This window comes from Struthio camelus, chromosome 9 (assembly GCF_040807025.1).
Source record: "Struthio camelus isolate bStrCam1 chromosome 9, bStrCam1.hap1, whole genome shotgun sequence".
NCBI classification, from domain to species: Eukaryota; Metazoa; Chordata; class Aves; order Struthioniformes; family Struthionidae; genus Struthio; species Struthio camelus.
Window position 1 is genome coordinate 27309704 of NC_090950.1, and position 26992 is coordinate 27336695.

At 38.9% G+C, this 26992-nt stretch overlaps 1 protein-coding gene across 4 annotated transcripts in view; it reads right to left on the bottom strand.

Annotated features, from left to right (window-relative positions):
• FNDC3B (fibronectin type III domain containing 3B) overlaps nucleotides 1–26992 on the bottom strand; it is a 224593-nt gene that overhangs the window by 162553 nt on the left and 35048 nt on the right. For all 4 annotated transcript variants that reach the window (XM_068953972.1, XM_068953974.1, XM_009673755.2 and 1 more), the window contains exons 2-3: nucleotides 17433–17571; nucleotides 4683–4758 (exon numbers count right to left, since the gene is read on the bottom strand). In XM_068953972.1, the coding sequence (XP_068810073.1) occupies nucleotides 4683–4758; nucleotides 17433–17543 (187 nt within the window). In that variant the 5' untranslated portion in view covers nucleotides 17544–17571. The remainder of the gene's footprint in view (nucleotides 1–4682; nucleotides 4759–17432; nucleotides 17572–26992) is intronic.

Sequence of the window (26992 nt, forward strand, 5' to 3'; positions counted from 1 at the left end):
ACAGCGCACCGTGTAAAGCCTGCCTCTTCGCTCTTCGGCACCCAGCCCATGAATTCCTGGCTCAAATGGACTTTGGGTGCTACAAAAAGGGTGAAGACACATGTGCCTTAAGTTCAGGCACTGAGAAGTATTTCATGAATAACTGAAGTTTGCTGTTCAAATCTCTGTGTAAGCAGAGACTTCAGCTAAGTTTCAGAGGTGCTAAGCACGTGTAGCTTCCAGGGATTTCAACACAGCATGAACAAGGCTTTCCTTCCCCTCTCCCCAGGATTACCACTATTTTTGGAGGAAGTGTACTAATACTTTGTTATTAATATACACACACCTTAAAAGGAGCGGTCAAAGATTGGTCCTCCAATAGCATACAAATAAAGAACATGCTTTACGCTCCTACTTCCTAAGATTTAATTCAGGCCAGGTGGCCAGTCTCAGCTTTCAGCAAGCGTTCAAACACTCAAGAGGCCTAGATAGGCAAGAGAGCATGCCTCCTGGCTGCACAGATAACATCAAGTCTCAATATTTTACCCGTTTCAACCCTTAGGAACTATAAAAAGATTCCTTTCAATCAATCCTTTACATACCCTTTCTTTGTTGTTGTTATAAAGGTTACAACAGATCTGTAATCACTCCACTCCTCACTTTCACAAGCTGGAACTAGATGACACTGTTTCATTTGACAACTGTTCAATCCTCAAGCATCAGAGTTTTTATTCTCCTTTTTTGGCAGTAGTTTGAATTTGGATAAACTCCGTAAGGACAACAAATTTCGTTCTAAATACAATGAGAGGGGAAACAGAACTTTGCAGGAGAGGTACTCCCAGATCTCCCTAGAAAGAAGGGATCCTAACAGTAACCAGACCTCAAAAGCAGATATCAGATGAGGATCACGGAAAGTTATTTTCAGTGTAATGTCTTCGTTATTAGAAGGAATACAGGTGTTGTTTGGCATTACAGAATGGTTTAAACTAACAATTCCCCACCTCTACAGCCAGGTGGGACAGATGGATGGTTTTTATGACAAGTTATAACAAAAGACAGGCTATGGTGAATGTGAGATAAATTGAATAAACCATTAGAAAGTCAGCTCATAAGAAGAGTCACAGTGAGACCACCTGGAACAGGTCAGAAGCTTCCCTAAATAACCAGATATGTGCACTGTGCCATACAGTCTACTTAGGTCTATATTTCTCTGAAAGACTAGATTTATCATTCTCTCCAAATCCAGTCTTTCCAGGCAACATCAGACACCCTTCATGTCCACTGTCTGGCTAAACATTTCCCAGTTACCATCTTTTCTGTGAGCTGCTTAATCCCCCTGCCTTCACATGACTTACTGTGCTTAGAAACCAGATGTCTGGAAAAAGGCACCCATGGGTACCCAAGACAAACAGGAATGAAGACAACACCTCTGTAACATGTTGTGTGTTCGGTCAGTTAAAAGTAAATGATTATTCCAGTTTTATAGCATTTTAGAGGGTGATTTTCTCAGGGTTGTTTTTTTTTTTTTTTTTTTGCAATGTTTTAAGTTTTCAGCAATTAACTCACTGGTCAGACTGTAAGGAATTGAAAACAGTTGTAAGATTCAGAATATGTCAACTATTCTAAACCACCGAGACCTTCAAGTGTGCATCCGCTTTTTATTTTAAACAGAGATTACTTAGTCAAGAATTACATTTCTGGATGCTTAAAATAGAAAAAATCCTGTAAGCATGGAGATTATTTTCTTCCAACACCTTTAGAAGACAAATGTAGATTCATTAAGTCTTCTTTTTCTGTGCTAATTTTAATGTCAGTTCTCCTAATTATCCTTATCCATCCCCAGACACACCATGACTTGATCATAAAGCCAAATGTAATCCTAGATATATAAATTAGTGGTTCCCAGGACAGCTTTTTAGTATTGCTGAAAAAGTGTGACCAAAACAGGCTCCAGAAGCTCATACTGGAGATTTCAGACTTCTCAGAAAGTAATATTTGAACAAAAGTTTTCACTAAGGAAAAAAAAAAAACACACACACACACAACTCTGTAGCAGCAAAGTTAGCTCCAAAATGGCTACATGACAAAGTAAATAAAAGCTTTCACATACCCTGAAGGATTTAATGTAGCTAAATTATGACATCTCAAATTTTTATTAAAACTGTTCACTCCCTAAACTCAGAAGAATCAAACAATTTATTATAGAGCAGTCCTTCATACTGTGAATATAAATAAATCATATTTACAAGAGTATCTTAGGTCATAACACTGCATATGTGGCAGTAAGGAAACAAAGTAAAGTATTTTCCATTCAATAGGTAGCTACCAGGCCAGGCATACGAACTCCCCAAGTAAGAGACTTTCATGCTGCCTTAACACAACGTTAAATTTATTCTGTAACTTGCTAGTCATAGTACAACACGGTAGCAAAAAAATCCCATATTACTATAATCTAAACCTGGCCTAGGTAGAGAGAATATTAGCTTTAAATATACAGAATACTGCATCACAGGAAAGTCAAAATATATCCTCTTGCTCCTCAAAATTTAGAATATGTAATCTCTAGAAATATCATAATTTTGTCTTTAACCTCAGAACACAGGAAAAAAACAGAACCATCAGGATTCATAACCTTAGTGCATTTGCTAGCCAATTAAGAATTCTTTTCAGTGACTGATCACTTCGTATTATTCACAATTCCACTATGAAAACAGCTCAGCCAAAAGACAAACAAGAAAACAGAGGGATGCTAATCCATCTTTGAAGCATGTACTCACATCAGCAACATAAATATTTCATAAAACATGAGTTGAAACTCTGTCCTGGAAAGAGCATCAGAATTTTCAGACAGAACTTAAACAACATACATCATATATACAGTGTGTGCACTTGCATGCGTGTGTCTATATAGAGATATCGAAGATACTGCTGATGAGTACCAGCCAAACACTGCTGGCACAAATGTGTTAAGCTACTGGGAATACAGAACAAGAAGGTTCCAAATTACATTCATTTTAATAGTCTGTCTGAACAACCCTTTGAACATGAAAAAAAAAATGCTGTCATTATTCTACTTCTAATGGAAAAATCTAATGTATTAACCAATATAAGGGAGTTTATTTTAAATAAAAGGAGTAGCTAGCTTTATTACTGTTAATTGTCATGGGAACTGACTCCTTACCACACAGTGCATCAGGTTTAAATTTTAACAAGAAGTTCTAAACTGCTGCTGTTATTGCACATCAAGACCAAATAATCCTGGATGGTGTGTGGGGAAGCTTCTGTAATTCCTGTCTTAAACCACTATTAGTTCCTTATTTCCATGGAGATGAAATAACAAAAATATCCAACTCTTAGGTACCTAGTTCATGGGTCCTCTTTACTTCAGCAACCTTCACCTGAAAAATCCTGTGTGATCAAAGTACTAAGCCTTTTCTTGATTCATGTTGGGGAAAAAAAAACTTCATATTTGCTTTTACATTTTCAGCTCTCAAACTCCTGAAACATAGGTAGGATGTTGTTCAGTATAATTTCTTTTAAAAGCTAGGATAGTCCTAACAAACGTTAAGGGCATAGCACTACTGCAATGTTTTGTAGAAATGCATTTCAACTTTTAGGCACAAACTGTTGATCTTGATGCTGCCATATAGTTGTAGAGATGCGTTCTATACCAAACTGAAGCAAGGGCCAATAATATGGTTAGGAGACTAAAGCATATGACCTACAAAGACAGGCTGAAGGAACAGATTCCTATTTGGGAGCAAAGGCCCAAGAGAAGGATAACTGCACTCTTCCACTATTTAAATGGAGGCTACAGAAAAGATGGAAACAGACTGCAAGATGGAAAATTTCAAATAGACATAAAGGGAAAAGAAAAACAATATTCTTCCTGATGAGAGTGGTGAAGCACTAGAACAGTTTGCCCAGACACAAACTTCCATCCTCAGAGCTACCCAAAACTCGGCTGACGAGATTCTGGATAACCTGATCTCACTGGGAAGACAGCCCTGCTTTCAGCAAGATAAGGTGATCTCCAGAGGTCACTTCTGACCTAAATTTAAGGAAAAGCATAATTATCCTCGAGCAGTATGATGTGACTGTATGAACGGTATTTAATGCAGTCCAAGAAATGGTTTATCTTGTGTAGATTTCAATTCCACAGTCAAAATACAACAGTAATTCACTAGCTATACAACTGCTATTACATCGACTTTTCCACTATTACTATTTTTTTAAGAAACCCTGAGATTGCTATTTAATAGCATAAATACCAGGAAAGGAAGGGGGGAGGCAACACTACTTTAAAATTTGCCTCTTCCCCTACCTCCCTTCTCATAAAAAGACGACAGTGACATAAGCACCCCTCCAAAAAAAATTCACACCATTTTGACTACGCAAAATCTATCCCATTTAAGTTCTGATTTAACCTTCTTATATTTACAATAGACAGTGTTATACCTAGGGAAATATGTGCTTCTCTTCAAAGCTGTATTTGCTCCTAGCTAGAAATTTTGCTCGATTGTATTTAATATAGTCTTAAAGGTCTTTTGTTTTTGGTCACTTCTCCCTTCAGATTTGTTAAAGTTTTTGGATGGTCTCTGTCTTACTAAAAGAAAGAAAAAAAAAAAAAAAGCAAGTGCTCAAGAGTTCAAGTTTTTCATATTGGAAATAATGCTCGTCTGCATATTCCTAAATACTCTTACCTTGAATGCACTGCAAGGTTCCATCCTCAGCCCTTATTGTAAAGGTTTCACCTGGATTAACTTGAACCAAAAAGACCTGCCAAAAGAAAACACATATGTTTCACTCTAATCTTCAAACATTAGATTTGTCCAATCCAACACTTAACATTGTCCACATCTTGGAGAAGATGTAAAAAAACAGGCCAGTACACTACATCTTTAGGTACCAGCAGCGTCTAGAATTCAGTACAGATTTAAAATTTAGATGAGTAGGCAAAATCTTTGGGAGCTTAAACAAAGATTTAACTCAGCAGTTGTATGTAGGTGAGAATTATGGTTTCAGGTTCCACCACCAATGACAGTGTATTTAACTTGGCCAGATGCTGATAGCTAAGGAGATGAATCTTTGGACCATAGGTGCCTTTGAACAAACAGTACATAACAAACTTAGTGTGAAATATCAAGTCATACAGTGCTTCCAGTTTCACAGAAATAAAAATCCCTTGCAGTACAATGGGAGTTTTATCCACCGCATTTTTAAAAAAAATTTAATCACACAGTCCTAGACATAACAGATCCCAGTAAAGCAAAATCCATAGACAAACACAGTTTTACAGTTACAAACAGAACTTCTAATAAAATATTTAATATGGAGAACAAAAAAAAAAACCTCACTCCTAGTCTCCCACTGCTCAATTCTGCAGACGATGGGAATGCCACAAAGCCCAGAAAGTGCCAAAGATGCATTCCACACTCCCCCTTCATTGCAAACAAGATGTTTCAAGAAAGCATGCTGCATTTACCCATATTACTTGTTTCCAGACTCAAGTAGGGGGTTAGGTTAGAAGAAGCTATTTTTAGTGAGACTGAACAAGAATGTTTACACTACAGGAGTTCATAAGCAGCTATATCCTGATGACAATGCAAGGCTGGCTCTGGTTATTTTAAGCTAGCATCTAGTAGGAGCCTGATCCTGACAGTATGTTGCATGCAGAGCACTCATCACTTCAGGGGAAGCTGCCCCCAGAGCAGCCACGTGGCTGGATACTAGACCAACGTTAGGGCACCCCATACTTGCACGGTTCTCAGCCAAAACGCCGTTTGGATTCACCAAGTATAGCGTAAAGCTCAAACAGCACGACTTCCGTCGACCTTCACTGAGATTCAAGATAGAGAATCTTTATGGACATTAAATTGATAATACAAATGGATATCTGTTTGTGAACTCTCTCAAAATTTAGCTCTAGTCTTTCTGTTTTAGGACACCTGCATGCAGAATTTTAATTGCGCAATTTGGAATGAGTGAATTTGAATTACTGTTGTGTTTCTGAAACCCTCAAATTAAAGGCATATGCTAATTATTGCCTATAAGAACTTCTAAATTACAGTAATTCTACAGAATCCCATTGTCACAGTTGCATTTTCAATGCACAAGTTGGAAATCAGAAGAGTGACAAAAACAAGCCATTGTTTGTTCAAGAGAGAGCACTGATCAGAGCAAATCTGATCCGGCAGACACAGACCACAGTAAATGGTCCAGAAGAGATAAGAGCCGCAAAGCCATCGCAGCCATAATCTCTGAACGATGGACAGGTAAGTAACAGTTGCTCTTCTGCTGTGAATAGGCACAAGTTATTGACAATATGATGCACGCATCTTGTCAGAAGTAGTAGTACAGAGCAAGCCAGCGTCATTCAGCTTCAAGGAAACAGAAGCCTGGACACAACAGGGTCAGAGGCAAAGAATCATAAAAACTCTGGATTAGCTCATTTGCACTGTCCATTTAAAATAACAACTCTTGAGCTGGTTACTTATTAATGTGGCTGATTAAAGTAAATCAGATGCTCGGACTATCACACCTTCAGAAGGACTTAGTCCATCTCCCCAAAATACATGAACAGATTGACTTCTCATTTCTGAAAACCTTGATCTTTTCCCTGAACAACACAGACCATAGAAATCAAATCCATTCCAAAAAGCAAAAATCAGGCTATAGTGTGCCTGTTCCTGTGCCTCTCGCTACTATGTCTAAGCTCTGAACAACTACGATACCTAGCATCAACAATCACAATATATAAGTGTTAAGTTTAACAGCAGATAAGTGTCAACATAAGAGATTCCGGTTACTACAAGATCCATGTTACTACCACAGAGTTATTAGAATGACATAGTTTTACAAATGAGTTCTTTAAAAGGAATGTATAGGTCAGTCACTAGTCCAAATGTCTGCATTAGCCTGTCTGCAATTGTGTTTCAAAAATTATCTTCCACAAAAAAAGCAAATCTCAAAATAATTCAAATTATATCCCCAATAACAGCTCTTGCTTATGATGGCTGAAATAAAGCAGTATTAACCTTGCTTAATTATGCAGGTTTTAATACAAATTGTCCTGTCAACAAATTCATTTCCTGCAGGGAAGAGGATGCCCCAGCTTCATACTTCCCTTTACTGTTTACAACAGCTTTGTACGCACACACACTGCAGGCAAAGATTGAGATCGTGTTTAGTCACACAGGCCACAAAAGCAAAGCGAGTGCAGAAAGCCTCAGGCACTCCAGAAGCCGCAGGTGAGCAGGGCCCAATAAGGGGATGATGAGCTTTCCTACATCTTAGGATATGACATTTTAATATCTGTGGGGAAATAAAGATTTAACTGCTACTGAGTTGCTCTAGTAACAGACCTAGCAAGTTACCTCCAGATACCAGTCCAGCTTTGTATCCATATCCATGTTCAGATGCATTTAACAAATGCTAAATTCACCGTACAGCAAAATTGTCAATGAAAGACGGCTTACTGTTACCATGAGGGAGGGCACTTATCATGGTTGTAATTTGAAGTAAAAAAGGGGGTAGGAATAAAAATTGACTTGGAAGATGCTGCGACTTTTAGGCCAGGTTTAAGCTAAGCCTTAAGACAATCTTTTTCTTTTACTACTACTATTATTAATAAAGTTAAGCTGGGCCTAAAGTTAACCTTCTGTATTACATAGGCTTTCCCCCTGCCTGCCCCTTTCTTACTGCAAGACAGACAGCATCATCAGTGTTAAAAGGTTTTAAAAATACTGACAGATGACACATAGCATCTCTGTTCAAGACGAGCTGCTTTGCCAGCAGTGACTATTGCTTTCTGCAAGTTCTAAAGTGTAAACAGTAATTCTCAACACTCATGGGGATAATCAGCCTCCCATCTCCACACAGGTTCAAGAGACTGGCTCAAATGTAGAAGCTGTTTGAGATTAAAGTCACAGGTATAAAACCACAGAATTTATTTACATATAATTTCTGTTCCAAACACATTGGCAAAGTATATTAATTTTGTAATTTGAAAACTACAGTAGTTTCTATTAAAATTTTGTGTCTGGAAGTAATTTCTTAGTCACTGTTCCCAGAGTACAGCAACTTAAAGCTCTCAAATTTATTAAAAAAAAAAAATAATAATGATCCTCAGAGGTAATTACTATCACAAAACCTACGGGATTAAGTTTGCTTGAAAAGCTAAGATTCCCACTATTTTCTGTAGGATAACAACAGTTAACTCTCATACTTGGCCTGTCTTGAGTACAGGCTGACATTTTGCCCAAATATGAACTGCTGCCCAATAAAGACCAGTGGCCACAAAATATTTTCACTTGGGATTTTATCTTGAGGTTAAGTATCAAACATTAAAAAGAAAACTTTTTTTTTTTTTCAACTGTTAACTGTGCAATTAAACCAGGGCAAAGAGGCTGATTTTTAAATAAACATATTACAAAAAAGGATCCCCGAGTCTCTGAACACGCCTTCAGTAAAGGGAAGACGACAGGGAACGAAGCTGTAGGATTCAACTAGTTTCCTTTGCTTCCAACCACCTAGCACTCAGAAATGTCCCCAACAAAGCACTCTTGCTACCTACCCAACTGCTAGAATAAACAGGGCTCAGTTCAAACACATTTCTGAAGTTGCTGGAAACCAAACGAGAGGTTAAAAGCCCTTTATGAAGTACACGCACAGCCGACAAGGAACTACTTCGAAGCTGGAGTTCGTGGGTACTTCAGACTGCTCACAGCTTTTCTCCCTAATGAAGTCTGACTTTCTATTTTAGATGTCTATGATTTGGGTTGCTTGTGCATGTTACTACCCGTTCTTCCCAGTTAGTGTTTTATGAAACCCTTCCCTAAAACACCTTATCACTCGGCACAAGCTTTGGCAGACAAGGCACCTTATGCCCTTTCCTCAAGCATTTGATGACTCCTCTTCAGCTACAAGTAGTCACTTCTAAAGAGGAAAACAGTATTTTCCTGGTAGAATTCATTTTTCCCCTGTAGTTCCCCAAACAATCATTTCAAAACAGAAAAATTTCACCCCTCCTACCATTTCTTCCCCTTTGAATAAGGCAGTTACTGTCATCTTTGTAGCCAGTGGCAAGGGTCATCACTGATGATAAAGCTTTGGAGGGTTCGTTACCATCTCTCACAGTCTGGAATTTTGTTTTATAAAGTTATCCTTCTTAAATATAAACTCCTTGGAAAATGGGCATGTATTTATTACACTCACATATGCAAAATACTTGCATTATTTCTATTACCCATCAGCATAGGTTTTTTTTTTTTTTTAATTGCTTTTTAAATTATACTGCTGCTAGGGAGAACACTGTGCTTTGTTCTGTTGTTCAAGGACTTGCAGCAGGTCCCATCATGTTTTTCAACTAAAATCCAGTCAATCAAATCTTGATTTCCTGGGCTTTAAGCAAGTTTCTTAGCATCAGTGTTAATAAAATTATATTTGTGAACGTATACCATTTGTACCATCTCCTAACACGTAAAGCAGAAAGCCACAACATACCTGCTTTATTAGTATTTAGGCATTTAAATACATATACAAGCACAAAGATTTTTTCAAAGGAGATCCATGAACTTGAGTCCTATTAAATCAAATACGACTTCTGCACGTAACAATGGTAATCTCACTAGGTTTGCACTTTTAGTGAGTTTCTTATGCTATAGATGAAGAAACACCAACATGTTATAGATTTGTTCACTTCAACAAAATTGCAGAGAAGTTAAGAGCCAAGGACCAAGAACAGAACCCGAGATTCCCAAGAGCCAAGCCTTTCCATGTAACTGAAAAGGCTATCTCTTCTCAGCAGTTTCCAAAAAGATCAGTTATGCAGGGTTTCCTCAAAATGACGAAAGCAACCTCCAGCTATGGTGGTACAGAAAAATGATGATAAGCGCACATATGGACTTAAAGCTATTATAACAGTTTTTCCTGCCTACAGTGTAAAAATACTGCAGTTGCTATTTTCTGAAAGACAAAAAAGCCCTAAGTTTTGAAGGTATTAGAACACATTCCTCTGCTCTGATGTTCAAAGTAATCAGCCACCTTTGCAGTACAAGTAGTAAATCCTCATGGTCCTGTTGCTGGGGGAAGGCAGCTATATTGAGAGCAAACAGGAGCAATCTCCATGTGACTGGGATGAGCTCTTGTGTAGATCAATGCCAGAAGACAGACAAGATACACAGGAAGCATGGTCAGCACATGATTACACAGATTAGAGGTGGCCTCTTAATGAGCTCAGGCACAGGGGTTACAATTAGCGTGGGGCAGTGGAGCTGCTCCTCTGTGGGCAAGACACTAGCTTTGCCCCCAACCCCTTGCAGCAGGAGCTGCAGGAGCTTGTGTCCACCCAGCCCCAGCTCCTCCTCTCCTCAGGTCCAATGATGGCAACAATTCCCAGCTCTGCACCAGACGTTTTTCCTGCACAGAGAGTGACTGGCAGCAGCGCAGACCACAGCTGCTTTCACACAGCTGTTCCTCACCCTCTTCGGACTACACACTGCAGATGTAGAGGCTAGATTCACCACGAGATATCCACCCCACTAATTCACCCCACCACGTAAACCCTTTGTGCTCACCCGCACACCGTGCATAAGAGGCCAAGAGCTTGCAGTCTCACTACACAGACTAACAAGCTGCAGAGTTAAGGTCAGGCCACTGGAGACAGCACACACTGAATATTACAGCTCCAGATGTTAAGTCATTAATCAGAAACTAACTAGTTTAGATGGGCACATATACACGACAATGCCTCAAACAATTTGTCAAAAATCTGCCACAGCTCTTTCCTAACCACAGGGGTGGGCAGCAGGCTGTTCCCCTGCTTCCCTTATTTAGTATCACTTCCAAGTTCTTAACTGACACTGTTCCCTGCAGACAGCCAAGGAAGACGTGAAACACATTTTCCAACCAACGCCCCCTGACTCTCCCCCACCACTCCAATCACACAGGAATAAAATAAAATTCTCTGCGTGCCTCCAGCTTGGGGCTTACTTATGCACCATGACATCAGCGCTGTATAAGGAGCCAAGTTTAGAGCTCCATCTGGGACAAATAATATCTAGGCACATTGTGACTTCTTTTGTTTATACACACTAAGTATGCCTTGGTGGTAAATTGAACTAATTCAAAGATTTATTTCTCCCAAGTCCTCCTAAACAACAAAACAACATTCTGCTTTCTGGAACATCACTTTGCTATTCTAGCTTTCCTTCTACACAAGAGATCTTAGATTTCATAAGCAATGCATTCGCTTAATAATCAAAATCTGAGCAAAATAATAAAAGGGTCTAAGGATTACATCTCTATTTTAATGTAAATGCACACAGATGATCTTTAATTGTCATGTGCCTCTACCAAAATTTATCATCCTGAATAAGAACTTTTAATTTATGAGATACTTCTTTCAGCAAGAGGAGAGAGGACTTGAAAAGTCAATTTGCAATGAAGTTGTTGCTTGGCACCCTTGCTGCTGACCTGGTTGCATCACTAAGGGTGTGGTCTGGTGACAGTTAAGCTGAATTTCAGTCTCAGGGCTCCCTTCACATATGGCTCACACGTGAAAAATCAGTTTGTGACAGCTGCGAGTAGGGTGTCAGCAACAACTCCAAAACCAAAAAAAGCCATCCACCCTCAGATTGTCCCTTTAGCAGACTAATACGCTCACTGTTGAAGCCTGGACTTACCTGTTGCATTCTCAGGGAAAGCTGGCTATCTTCATAACACACTTTGACACTGCATTTATTTTACAATTTAAGAATGTTGTTATACTTTAAATAGTCATATTTGTTAAAACTCTGATTAGCGTTACTAAGTTACACAGTTAATATAAATATTTACACTCACACACACCCAGTCTGGCAGTAATTGCTCTGTGTCCAGCCTAAGCCTTCATGACAAACCAACGAGTTTCACTCTGTCCCCCTCATTCCTACTGTCCAGTTCTTATGCCTACGGGGAGCCGAAGGAAGAGACGCGTGATCCTGCCAGAGTCTAACAGAGACTTAAAGCTCAGGTTTAGGAACATAAAACTCATTTACACTATGGATAAACAGGTGTATACAAAAGATAGAAAACACTACTGGGCAGGGACCCAGGACATGCACTGTTACCCATTTGGTATAGTATCTGCTTACTCATGCGAGTGGTTTTTAAGCACACATGACAAAATTCACATTCAAAACATGATCTGCTAAATGTCTGGCTGCAAATCACCTGTGAATGCAGGCACAGTAACAACTAGGAAAACATTCAGTCACATACACATGATGCAATGCAATGCTTAGTTTAAAAGATTTCTGCTCATATGAGAACATTTTCCCTGTTAAGGCCAAATAGGCTCTTAGTTTTAGCAGGCCACGTACTAGAACCTCTGTTATCTAATGTGGGGGGATCTTCCCCTCCCTTTTCAGACGTGCCATGTTTCATACTGCTTGTGAGCATGCCACAAGCAGTATCTGGGATCCAGGCCACAGGTTCTTCTAAACTGCTTTAAACTCTACTAGATCTACTGTATTGACAATTTATAAGCTGCATAAACTCTGGAATATATTGCATCTTTGAAAAAAATGTAATAATCAGAAGGGCTCATTCTTATTTCTATTTTAAGACAGTGTCCCAACTCCTACTGAGTTACCAACTCAGGTCCCCCGACAGAACCAAGGTATTCAAACTATTCTTTATGGAATATTATTTCCAGGAATGCATTCCTTTTGAACACTGCAAAAGTAGGTAGGATAAATACTCTCAATATCACTTTAGAAAGAAAAATCAGATACCATAAGCTGCTTAAGCAGTAATGGCTTCTATAAATTAATACCCTGATAACGGTGAAGCTAAATTATTTGGTTTTTTCATGTGATGGAAAGTAGAGACATAGGAAAGTGAGCTCACCCCGAATGCTGACAGCAAACTCAAAAGCAAGTGACAAATCCCAAATACCATGGTTTAATCACACGTTAATCAGACTCTCAAACAACCAATAAACAAAATTCAGTATATCTGTGTAACAAATTACTCTGATAGGTAACTAATTTTAAGCTTCATGAAATTTTAATAAAATCCATGTGTTGCCATTATTGCATTCACAAAGAAATTTCTTTACAAGGGCAGTCTTGACCATCCATGAACATCCTTGGGTTAAAATCCCTTTTCACCTTGGTAGGCAATGCCTCTAAAAAGTTCATTCTAGAAAATTCCTAGAAAGCAAACACTGTCCAACTTCGGTAACACTGCTTGACTGTCGTAAGTGCTCTCCTAAGTACTTTCTCTAATATGTACTGAATCTGCTTTAAAAATCAGTATATTTAAACAGAAGGGAATTCAGTCATGCTTTACATTATAGCCATTTGTCATGGTCTGATGCTTCTTACCTCAAGTAACTTACACATGTCCCAATTACGAACTTCTTTCCTCTTGAAACAATCCCCACCTCCCATATAAGGGAAGGGCATTTCTGCCATTCCATATAGGATATATGTTTTGGAAAACTAGAAAGTTTATAGAATAAGTTACTCCTGTTTAGGTCAATTTCTCTACTCTTCATACAAGCAAAGTTGATTCATAAATAGTAATTTACCACAGAATAATTTACACAGAGCCAGAACACACAAGTATCCATAACATGAATACAAAACTTGCTACACCATTGCAAATCCATTGATCTAACCAGGTCAAAAAAAAAAAATCCCAAAATAAACCAGAGTGTTTTGCACCAATACGGTATGGCACAACCACCTGCCCTTCCACCTTCATACTCCAAGATTTTTAGAGCACGCAGCAGAGCACCTACCAGAAACCAGTGAAATTCTTGGACCAAAAGTTTTAATTTAAACTCCCAGAATCCCCACAGGAATTACAAGCTGATTAGAAAGAGAAACAGAGTAAGCAGCAGCTCTGGAAGGGACACGAAAGCACTGAACAGTCGGCTGTAGTGGAAATTAAGTGTGGGAAACAAAAAAAAAGTCCATCATGCAAATATTTTGGGCAATATACAGAAGAGGGATTACTGTCAAGCAGGCAGAGAGAAAGTCTTAGTTCTGCCCTGTATTGCCACATAGCACTTATCCCCAGGAAGATGAAAAATATTAAATAAACCTATGCAATTGTCTTACAGTACAGTACTTATTGCTCTTTGGCAGTTTTCCCTTTTGCAGGGCTCTCCATCAGGCTGCTGGTAAAAGCTAAGGGATTTTACCACCTTCAGTAAGATTGTCCACAATACAAGAATACCATCAGAAGGTCAAACACTTTTCTTGGTTGCATCTTTTCTCAGTCAGGCTTTAGGCAAATACGGGGCTCATGAGAGATTACAGAGGTGTTTGGGAACAAGTACCACGCTGCCCTAACTGTTTCGGCCATGGCTACCCATCATTTTGTTCCTGGGACTGACAACAGCATTGCCTCACAAAGAGGCAGTCACGTTTCCCACAGCATATGCAGGTAGCATGACAATATCCAGAGTTCCCATCATAATCCTTTGGGAGCTCCTGCCCTGAACAGCTGTGTCACCTCTTCTCTTCTACTCCAAAAACTTCCTGTTGACATCTGCCCTCCAGTGACTTTCTCCAAAGTGAAAGGCTTCGAAGACTGCGATGATTCGATCTTCACAGTAAAGGTCCACAAGAAACAAAGGGCATTACAAACACCCTTGCTTAGAACTGAGGAGGTACATCCCACCACTGGCTTACATGCATAAATGACATTCGGTCAAGGTGATTCCAACACAAAAGAAAAGCACAGACAACAGCCAAGCCAGGCATAAAGCAACACTGCTTTGAGATACCACACTGGAGAGAATCAGCAGGACAGATTAACTGACGCACGCATCTTAAAGGAAAGTTTACAGTTAGGCAGCTTTCTTCTTGTTACAAAGTGGACTATATACCTCATTCTAGACAGCAAGCCAGGAGTTCATAAGCATTTCTCTACAAATCCAGGGCATCTTGATATTACTTAGAACTTCTTTAGTGTTACCACAGAGAGCAAAGTTGTTACCCATAGTAGAAAAGCAGCTCTGAGGTTCAGCTCACGGAAACAAGGGCTGAGGTGTCTTAATCTCTTTTCTGGTTCGTCTCTTTCAAAAGCCCAGGTGCTCAAAAGATACCTTGCATATGTGCTACTCAGAATTTAATTCCAAGAGAAAGAAGTAGGTAGCATGCCTCAGCAGGAAGGTGGAACAACTAGTTAGAAACAGGTAGCACTGACTGCTCTTCTGTACATAGATTAAAAACTTGTCTTTTGAGAAAAACCCTCTCTCTCAAGCTGAGTGTTCCTGGTTATACTTTATAGCACAGCTCAACAAACAGCCAAGCTGGCATGGCTGAGGCTGTGTGCACCTGATAAAGTGTAAGTGTGAGCAACAGCAAGTGTACCTAGAGCATCTCATCAGAAACAACATATTGTCAGCCTCAGAGCCTACATAACTGCTTTGCATATTGGCCATATTGCAGTCTAGAAAACTCGGCATGCTCTCTCACCAACAGAGCTACAAGGCTTTTTTTTTTTTTTTTTTTTTAAAATACTAGCAGAGACTTTTTTAGGACCTAGAAAAGTAAGTGTCCATATAAAACTTGCACCTATTTATGGAGGAATTAAAACATCTTTGTCAAGGAAGCCATTTTGACATGGAATAAACGTGAAGGTTTATTGCCTTACAAACAGCTAAGATAAAACTCTTAAACACATAACATTTGCCCGTACACTAGACAAGAAATCATGTTGAGAGCTATTAATATTGCTGCTGCAATATGCAAAGATCAAGCAAAGCCAATAATCCAGTACTTCCATTCAGTTTTAGAACTGCACTTTTAAAAAGTAAAAATACCAATTAAAGCTTTAGGAATAGGATGAAAGTGATGGAGCACAGAGCTAGCTAAGCCATGTTAGCTATGACGGCATATCCAAACTAGAGGGAGAAAAGTCTCACAGAACATATGTATTCCAGCTATAACTATTTAAAGAGATAGAGTGATAAATTATTCTCATTTAAGGTCAAATATTATCTGACAAACGTTTACACAGAAAAGTAGTCTGACTCAGAACCGTTCTGCTGAGTCACATTTGCTCAGCACAGCAAAAGCAAGTAATGCACTTCGACCATGACAGCACATTTTTATTCCAAAACATTAGATGAGAAGCTGACTTACAGGCAATAGAGCTATCTGCCAAGCAAGGCTACTGAATCACCACTGATGGGGAAATTCAAGGATCATCTCAGAACCCCACCTCAGAATACTTAATTTATCCTTTTTGTAATATGGAAAGACCCACTGGACACTAACTTGATAAATGGTTTCCAGCAAGGAAGAACAGGCCTATTTAAGGAACAATTATGCTATCAAATACCAATAAGCTTGTTCCTTCACTTAAGCATATTAATATTGGACTAAGTAAACAGAGCCATTAAAAGTTGGGTTTTTTCTTTTTAAGTTACAACGCACTGTGTAGAAATAGACTTTTAAAAAATTACAGCAACGCAATGCTGTATTATACCAAAAAATCCAGATAAGCAAGCAGACTTGGAAGCTTACAAGAAATGGGGAAATCATTCCTCCTTTCATGACAGCTGTAGCTCAAAATACAGCTTGGAGAGAGGAACAAACAAACAAAATCAAAAGAATGAGAGGAAACCAAATGACATTTATTAATCCATGAAGGAGAGCTTATTTCTACCTTAAAGTACTTTGCTGAAAAGCTCAAAGAAGGAGGGGATCAAATAAAGTAATACAGAAAAATTGCTAGGATAGATGTTCTACAGAAAGATTAACCCAAGATGGCAGGTTTCGAATCTACCAACTATGAAGTTGAACCTTCAGGCTCTGTCATGACATAAAGGCATCTCTATGGTCTTACGTTCTACCCCTGACCAAGCTTGCTAGAGAATACCTGCCAGAAAAATCTGAAAGCAATTTCACTTTCCTTCAAACGCTCTCTCAAAATTAACTTCTGCCCCTCTAAGGTTTATAAGGGGGCACAGGTCTGTTGCAATTAGTACGCTTTACTAAGCTAAGAACAGCGGACGTCATAGGACGCTTGTCTTCCATTTTCTGTATCTTCCTTCTCTTCCCTCTTCCATAATCTAGTCTCTAAGCACTGAAGTATTTAAAATTTCTCCTTACAGATATTAGCAAGAGGTCTGGACAACAATTAGCATAAGTAAATCAAGAGACTTACTTTCTACAAAATCTTCAGATACTCAACATCTGCAGCTGTCTTTATCCTCTTATTTTAAATTCAGTGAATATATTTGCAAATAATCACACTGAATTGATTGGTACATTTAAAGCACTGCTTTGGGAGTTACTCCAGTATAAAGGCAGATTTCTCCCTTCTATGAAGTGCCCTGCCCTCCCTGGTGCTAGGGGAAACCAAAGCCTTTTTTCTCCATCTCAAAATCCCTTGATGGCCCAGTAATAGTTTAGTTAAGCCAGTCACTCTCTACAAAGCTTACTGACCTGCTGTGATCCATCGCCATTCACTATGTGAGGCATCATGGCTACCTCCCCATTCAGCAATGGCGGCAGCTCCAGGGGAATTTGGTCGGTCATCATCATTGTGACGTACATTCATGGAGAATTTTCCTCAACGGGCTTCCTGCAAGAGACATCAATTAAAGACTCTGTAAAACCCATTTGTACTTTAGCAGGACATTGGCATCCATGTAGATTTTGCCATTCAGGTAACAACCTGAACAGCATATCCGCTTTTGCAATAGTCTGCATACAGGAATGCAGACTGAACAGAGCAGAGGGTTAACTGTTACAGCAACATCATAGATAACTCAAGTTTTAATACAAGATTTCAGAACAAACTTGACTGCTTGATACCAACAGTTCTTGAAAATACCTCATCTGCACAGTTAACATTTTGTGTATCAGCTTCACTCACAATATCCACAATTCAAAGACGAATGCCTTTATTCTCCTTCTGGGGCCCTATAACGCAGCGCCAACTGACACCTGAAATGCAGAGGATGGTGTCCGACTTCACTTACCATGACCCTAAATGGAAAGGTTTCTACTGGAGCAGGAGCAACACCACATCCCCACACACTAAGCACCTTATATAGACGACATCTATACAGAGGACAACACACCACAATGGAAGACCTCACTTAAGAATTTCTAATGAATCGTACCGCATTTTCAGCACAATCCCCCTTAACACCTATTTGTTCGAACTAGAACTATGGAGAGCTTGCTTTGTAAAAGCAAATCTTAATTCAGCATTAATAGTACCATCACACTTCTATGGGGCAGCAATCCAACTCTTTAATGAACAGGATGGATGATCTACTCAGTTTACCCAAGTTTCTGCACGTGAACAACTAAGCAAACCAACTTTACAGGCTTAACATTGATTAGTACCTTTTATGCCAGGGAATCCCAAAGTGCTCCCAAATAATTCTATATACATCACAAACTCAAGGAGGAAAAAAAAAAAGTGCTATGACTTGGGTGAAGAGCAATAGTCAGGTAAATCATTTGGTACAAGAGCAAAATACATAGTAAGAAATTTTTGCCAAAGAGCAATAGGGAGAAGCCTATTCATGAGGCAAGTGTTACAGGGTCTAGTGTTCAGATGAAGTTCTTTAAAGCAATAGTCACAGAGCCATAAAGCACTAACCGTGGAATTGAATCCTCCTTCTCTAGAGGGGACGAGGGGCTAAGCCAGCCTCACTAAGATTAGAACATGTGGTTCCACAGAGTCTGCATACTGCAAACCTAATACCCTGATAACTAATCTACCCCCAAGTGCCGCTGGAGTTTAATTTTAGATTTAAAATATCTGTTTAACAACTAAGTTAGGAAACATATGCTAGTTTCATTTTTTAGATAGTCTAAAAATGAGCTCTTCCAGAGCTGCCACCTGCAGAGCAGCTTAATAATGGGGGAGGGGGGGGTGTCAGACCAGTAGTCAGTATCCCAATTAGTGAAGAGAAGCACTTGCATGATTAACAGTGACTAAAGTGCCCATTTATAACTGCACACTCATCCTTTCATTCTTATCACACTGACCTCTTTTAAACTAAAGTAGTAACAGAAGATGAAAAGCACATTTGTTCTTCTGAAGACGTGCAAACTTAGCCCTGTTATCTTCAGCTCTACATCTAAAGACTATTTTAACTTGGTACCAAATTTAGGATGACTCTCACAGCTCTTTCTGATGCTCTTATTAGCGTGAAAATACTGCTTTTCTAATTGTCACTTCATTAAGATATAAATAGAGGCTATTTTCATTCATCTTTCAATGAAATTTCTCCTTTTATTTGAGATAACTATAGACAGAAATTCCCAGAAAGCTGAAGAAGCAGCATTAACATTAAAAAAAGATAATACATTCATAATCACGTTTAAGAAGTTTCATCTTATGCCCACATCAATTGTTTTGCCAGACAGAGCCTGACAGTATTCTAGGCCTCACGTTACCATCATCTTGATGAATTTGTGCGATAGTGCCTACAATCACAGAAAAAGGAGTAAGGACACTCACTAAGCACTCCCTCAGCAAATAGGATCAAATTCTCTGATCCGTCACTGGTCTACCAATGTCAAAAGCCTCCCTGGCTTAGTAATTCATAGCTCTCAGCTGCTAAAACGGTCACATCTCAGACCCATCTGCTATGGGGGTGCCAGAAATCTGCCCGAGGACCCAGAAACTTTGCTCAACACATTTTCCCCTGCTCCCTTAAGTTTTGCAATATCTGGAGGTTTTTTTCATAAACCTCATGGACTTCATTACCTAAAAGTCTCAGGTTTAAATCTGAAAAAGGTCCACAAGAGGGGGGGGGGGGGGGGGAAGAAAAGAAGAGTCATACAGCACTTTTTGGAGGGCGGTAAATATGCTTCCCCCAACACGTTCCCTTCCCCCTTAATGGCAGGGAAGAAAACATGAATTTTAGAATCAATTCTTAAATGCTTAGGATTGGAAAAAGCATGGAAAAATTCTAATACAGACATGAACACCAATGCAAACATATGACTGACCAGTTTTCAAAGTAAATAGATACATTTAGTCAATAGTTGTACCTCAAACTACACTGGTAATATATAACATTATATACTTAACATAATTAAGATGATTTTAAAAGAATGTAAAGTTTATAAGACCTCTTATAAACACATGGAACACCCTCTCCCCTCAATAACACATTCACCCAGACTAAATCTGAAAGTCTCAGATTTAATGGACTTTAAGCATCATGCCAATTCTATTTTCTTAAGGAAAAAAAGCCAGACTGTAGCTTCAAGCTACATATTTTCCTAGTAATATTTCCATTCCAGGCACAACAACCAATATGTTGACATTTATTTGCTATATGTCATTATTTGAAGTTTTACAGCTGCATTCCTTTCGCTTTATTAATGGTTTCTCACTATGGCCATGTCTACACTTGCCTCTCTGTAAAGGGGAAAGAGGAAAAAAAAAGTTTCCTTCATTTGTCAGGACTGGTACAGTTCCACCAACAGTAGTAATGCCAGCAACAGTACCAGCCACAAAGCACTATTGGCCACAGGCTCTATTTTTTTTTCTTTTTTCTTTTTTTTTTCTTTTTTTTAAAAAAAAACATGTCACATAGATGTATTACATGCAGCATTAGATGAGATGGCGTTAATACATCTACCACAGGATTGGCAGACTTCACATCAAAGCCAAAAGCTCTGGAAGCTGCTTCACACACTTAAAGCTTTCTCTCATCCATTCTATTTAAAATATAAATTAGAAATGAAAATAAGTTTATTCACCTGGAATTCACATCCCTTCCCCCTCCCCTCAAAAAAAAAAAAAATTCAGAAGAATCCCCCTACCTCTGGAGACACTTCATTAATATGAAGAATATGAGATTTGAATGCAAGTAATTTTTCAAGCCCTTCCGTAAATTCAAGAATATCACTGGAAGAAAACACCAGACAAGGACTAAAAGAGCTAGGTCACATTTCAGGATATGAGAGTTCTTCCTCAGAGAAAATATGAGCTGCCAAATACTAACCCACAGCTTTTTTTCAGGTACTAACTCAAATTTGAGGTTTTGTCTAGAAAGCTGACTATATTTAAATTTAAAAAAGATATTTCCTGTGTGTCTACATTCCCTAGGCTTGGCTAGGATAGACCACAAAAATGCCAGTACTCGATGAGAGGCTGCATTTCCCTATCTACCGCCAGGAATACTGGAAATCTCAGTGTTTCCAGTCTTGCTCCTAGTGCAAGGAAGTAGAAATAAACATCCAAGTTTTTTGATGCTTCCCTACCCAAACCACACTTCCAAACCCTTCAATGTTTGCAAGTTACCGTTACAAACCTGATTTTCAGTTCAATACTGCAGTCTTCTACTGAGCATCAAGATGACTAACTCTCCTTAAATTAATTCAATATGTGAATTAGTAATACATAAATTAGTTGCATATGGCAACAGAGAGTAAATTTAAAAACACAGAAGAACAAAGTGTAGCTATCTAAAACCAATTTCCATTTATGGTGAATTACTATGACCTAGCATGTGAAGTCGGAGTTCTCTTTAAATTCCAAAAGGCGTTTGAACCACATTAAGATAATCAAGTGCAAGTTTTCCTAGAAGGTTTTACCCATGCTATTAATGGAGGTATAAGCCAAGAACATTTTTCTTTTTGTGATTTTTTTTCCCCCCCGCCTTCTGTCTTCTACAAAGCTGAAAAACCTCTTCCAGCTAAGGCAGACAAATTCAGAAAAATCTGGCAAAAGCAAGAGTTCTTCTAAATGTTTAGTCCTGTAACTGCTTTCTGTACAGGCTAATTTTTTATTTGGCTGTAACAGACTATTAAAAGCTACTGAATAAAATATTCTGCTTTTAATCATAATGACCTGAAACCATAAAAATTCTTGTACTACAGAGATTACCAGGTATTGAATAGGTAACTGTAGAGCCATGTACGCTGGCTTAAAATAAAACACAAATCCAGTATTAAGTGCACCTTTGCACTGCTGTAGTGCTCAGATTATTCAGTATTATTAAAGAAGGAACATTACACGCTGAACAGCCCTAAAGTACACCAGCTTCTGTTCTAGTGTCACTGTAGATAGAGATTTGAAACACACAGTATGAAACTTTAAATGGACAGTTTAGTCTTTCCAGCCTAGATAATCTGACAATTTCAACTTGACTAAGTTTATGTATAAACACTTGTGTACACACACAAAGCCCAAAATGTTCATGTAGCAGTTAATAAATAAGCAAACAAAAACTACTCAGATTTTCTACTAGATCTATACTCGGCCACAACAAGTGATTTGTCCATGGCCCAGCTACCTACCAAAACAGACTCGAACACAACAGATTTGGATGAGACTTCTGGCTACCAGTCCCATTACTGAACTAGACCATCCATCTCTCAAACTGTTTCCCAGGAGATTAAGATCAAATGCTACTCAGTAACAGCAACAATCATGGAGAAGACAGGCTGACTGCTGTTCAGCTGTCCCTTCCTAAATTAAAGATAAATACATAATTGTCATGATCAGTAATCATAAGCTATCCTGCCGTTATAAAAAACCTAACAATTAACACCAAACTAGTATGATACATACCTGTCCAGTCCGTCCCCCCCCCCCCGCCCCAAAGAAAATTAACCCAAAGCTTTCCTTACAGAGGCAACCTAGGCATTGAGAGTGGCTTCAAAGATGAGAGAATCTATTACCTAACACAAAATAACCTTCTTGACTGAATCTTCAATATTGTAAAACACACACCACAGAGATGAGAGAGGGAAGGAGAGGCTTGTATCAGAATCGTATATTTTTTCAAACATCAGGCTGTACAGCCTAATCTGACCCCCTTTCAAGCATCTTTTCTTCCATTCTCCACATAATAGTGACCCTCTCCTTTTGGGCAGGGATTGGTGTACTGATCCAAAAAGTAACCCAGAACAACAGGGACTTCCTCAGTAGTTTGCAAAGAAAGGGGGAAAAACTGCTTCAGGTGTGAGCTCAGAAGACGCAGTCTTTTGACGATACATACATCTGGTCAAATGGCTGGTAGTCACTTACGACACAAACACTTCTTCCTCCCTCTACCGCAGGTTTTTTCCTGGCCTTTCCCATCTACCTGTCCTGGGGCAAATCAGATCCTGAAACCAGCATGTTCAGGAACTGGCACTGCTCTGACCACAGAAGGAAAGTATTTCTGACAATTTATCTGCACCCTCAAAACTGAATCCTAACATGACCAGCCCAACTCCTCCACCTTCAATTGCACAGTTATTTTCAATAGAGACAAAGACAGGTTCCCCAATCCACTTTGCTATACTAACAAACGTATTGTCGTAACCAGAGAAAGAGGAAACAGGAATTGCTTAAGATGACTTTGCCATGGGGAGGGAGGGGGAAAATAGGTATGGAATCGGCCTAACTTCAGAGGGAATCACGCTTTAAAGCGGTGTTTGCTTCTGTGGCACTATAAAAACAGGCTCTGAAAATGGGAAATTCAAGTATTTCTAGACATAATCTCACTTAAGGAAAGAAAGCGAAGTGTAATGAGCATAAGAAAATCCTTTCATATTCAGAGCAGCCATTACCTGCAGCACAGATTATTCTTCCATAAAAAGAATGATTCACAGTATCATTTACTAATTTTCTAGGAGTCTGTATATGGAACTGAAAAAATATCAGTCTAGAAATCACATTACTACTGATCATTATACAATTTTTAAAAGGTTTTTTTTTTTTGCAGAGATATTTTGAACTACCTCCACCAGAGAAAAATAACTAGGAGAAAATCTGCATAAATGTGCCTATATGTACAAACAGAATATAGATATACACAATATTAAAGTGTACGTAGTACTGTAATACATGCACACATACACCCAGAAGCGTATTTGTATACACAAATACACACATACAAGAGAATTTGAAACGAGTATGTGACCCACGAGGAAGGCTCCCAGCGGGAAGTGCCTGTTGTGCACCTTATTGTTAATGCTGATGCTTGCATGCAAGAAACGAAAAAGCTTACACAGAGGCCAGTTTCCCTACTGTTATATTTTGTGCAATACATGTTGCAATATAATCTTAATTAAAATATATATAACACAACTACATTTTCACTGAAAAGCAATGGATGTACCTCAGTGGTAAATAGAGCTGCTTTCAAGAAACTCTTGCCACGGCTTGCCACTTGAATTCAAAAAGGAGTGGTAATAACTGCTCATGTGGAAAAGCCTCTTGAGACATGAGCAGTACCTGGAGGTATGCACGCAGATGGTTGGTCAAGGCACAAACAGTCTGGAATTTGTCTTGTCTGATGTGCGTTCATTAGTGTAGTTAAATCACATCCGTCTGAAGAACGACTTAAACCTAAAAGCATTTTTTCTGTGTTCAATTGCAAACACGGTAGATTAATCTGAAAGCATCCAAATAGACGGGCCTATTCGTAACAATCTTAGAAGAAATGCATGCAGTTTTAAAAATTTATTATGATAGAGAAGGAATGCAAACCTGAAAAGTTATCTGGCATTTTAGAAAAAGATAGTACAGAGAACAAGTGGTGGCCATTTTACTGTTTCCACAATCAGCTACAAACTCCTCATAGGATATTTTCGTAATTTAGGAATAGACTTAAACTATAAAAATGAATCCTACCTCAACTTTGGGACAAAACGGAGTAATCAAACAGCCTTAAATATTATGTTTGGTCCCATCCATAACCTAAGCAGGCCCTTTCTCACTTTGAGACAGAAATTTTAAATAAAGATGGTGAGTTTAGAGTCCAACAAAAGCATAAATTGTATGCAGTGTCGTTTTTCCGGTTGATCTGTTTCCTGCGTAACACATTTCCATGTTTTGATTTGTCATAATAAAGAGCAAGAAAAAAAAACAGATTCAATCAGCCCATTAAAAAAAAAAAAGCATTACTAGGTCAGAGGACAAAGAGATCATGCTAACTATCTGTAAATATTAGGACTTCAAAAGCATATCAGAAGTGAATGTTAGGAATGAGGAGATTAGGTTAAACAGCGTTATGCAGGAGCGTCTTATTTCATAAGGCGAGTAAAACTAATCAACACATAACAGCTCTGATGAAATACCAGAATAAAGCAAGCAAGCTGATTAAGCACAAAGGAGTCTTTTAACCAAAGAAATATGTCATGCCACTAGCTTTTTCCTGTTCTTCCAGAGGGGAATCTTGTGAAACTTCTCAAAGGAAAGCCAGCTCACACTCTTCCTATGGCATATATGGCCATGCAATACTAACATGCCCTGAAGGCAGTCATATTCAGAGAAAACCATAACGGCACCAAATTTAAGTGAATGAAACACGCAAGTTAAGTGAGCTTAATAAAACTAATGGAGATTTGTACTAGGCGCGTCTGAACAGAAAGCCACAAGCATACAAGCTAACCCAAAGATTTCACAGCCTTCTCATTTCTGTAAGTAGCATTATAACATCAAATTCAACTGCTGCTCAAAACACAGTCTAAAACATACAAGCACTCAAACGGTTACAGCTTTTACCACTGACATAAAAGTCAGATAACAACAGAGAAAACCGTTATACAACTCTCCTACCATCTGGATTTTTCTGTGCCTTTTCTTCAAGCTAAAACTTAACAATAAGTCACTTCTGCCATTTATATTCCTTCTTCAGAGCCTTCACACCTTTCTTTCCTTATCTTCCTCTGTATTAATCACAGCAGATAAATGGGACTCACAGGTATTTTTTTTAATTGAACCAACTGATACAGTGGTAAAAGTGACAACTTTTCAGACGCCTAAGTCCCACAGTATTTCACACCATTTCTTTTTAGCAGCAGTATCTGAGGTTAACTCTACTTCCATAAGTGTCCATACGTGTTGTTCACGTTTGAAAATGGTAGATGTTAAAATACCCAATTGTAAATTTTGCTCTGGCTCAATTTGCCTCACTGAGCAACTACTTTAAACAACTGTCTTTGTTTTGTTTTTAAGGGAAATGAATCTATGCAAGTCCAAAAATACCAGCATTATCAACATTTCAAACAAATCAATCTTTTTCTGCTTGTCTGCTCTCACAAACTTTTAAATAAGGGTGTTCTGGGAGCTGGTCAACAGACAGATGAGAAGGGGAAGGCCACTGCATTGCGAACTGCACTCAGCAGCAAACTGCACTCAGCACCTCTGTGCTTTTCTAGCCCACAAGCTACATCGAAAAGGACAGGCATGAAGCAGGACCTCCCAGTTTCACTGACACCTTCCTCCCAACTAACCAGCCACAGAAGACAGACTTCTACCTTCACCAGCCCAGCTGCTGTGGTCAGTCCCACCACATACCAGGGCACCAGCAAAGTGAGGAGCAGAGAAGACAGTACCCCAACAGCTCTTCTGCCCACAGGCTGACCTGGTACCCTAATGGCATAGAGCAATTTTGTGCAATGGAGACAACAACGCTGCGCATTTCTTAGTTAAAACATAAATTAAATTGTTCACAAATTTGAAATGCTGCGTTCCAGTATATCCATTTGCCAAAATCCCTTCCTCTCAACCTGATGATACTCTTTTGCAGGTTACCTCCACTCTATATTGCCTCATTTTTCTGAGGAAGTCAGTAAGTCAGTCAGACACTCGGTGAGCTTAAACACTGCTCCAAATAAGCACCAAGTTTTTTCAGCTATCTGCTTTAGGAGGAACAAATCCCTTAAATCCAGTTTGGGCCCCAAGCCTACAAACATTTCCTCCAGAGTATATCTTTATGCACTGTTGATAGTTTCACTGGCACCAATAGCGCTATACTTAACAGCGCAGGATCCGGGCTCTCGTTCTGTGCGCATGCACCGAAACACACGCAGAGCCTCTGTATGCGTAGAGGTTCTCACATAAAGGCACAAACCAAATAAGGTGTATGCTTCATCTATTTGCTTTCTTTCCACATTTAACAGTCAAAACAATAATCATGGTTACAAGCTGATAAGAACAGTAGCTTAGTGATAAATACCCTCCCCTTCAACTTTGCTCTCTCAAAACAAAGCAAGAATATCACAAAAACTTGGTTATCTCCTCTAGAATT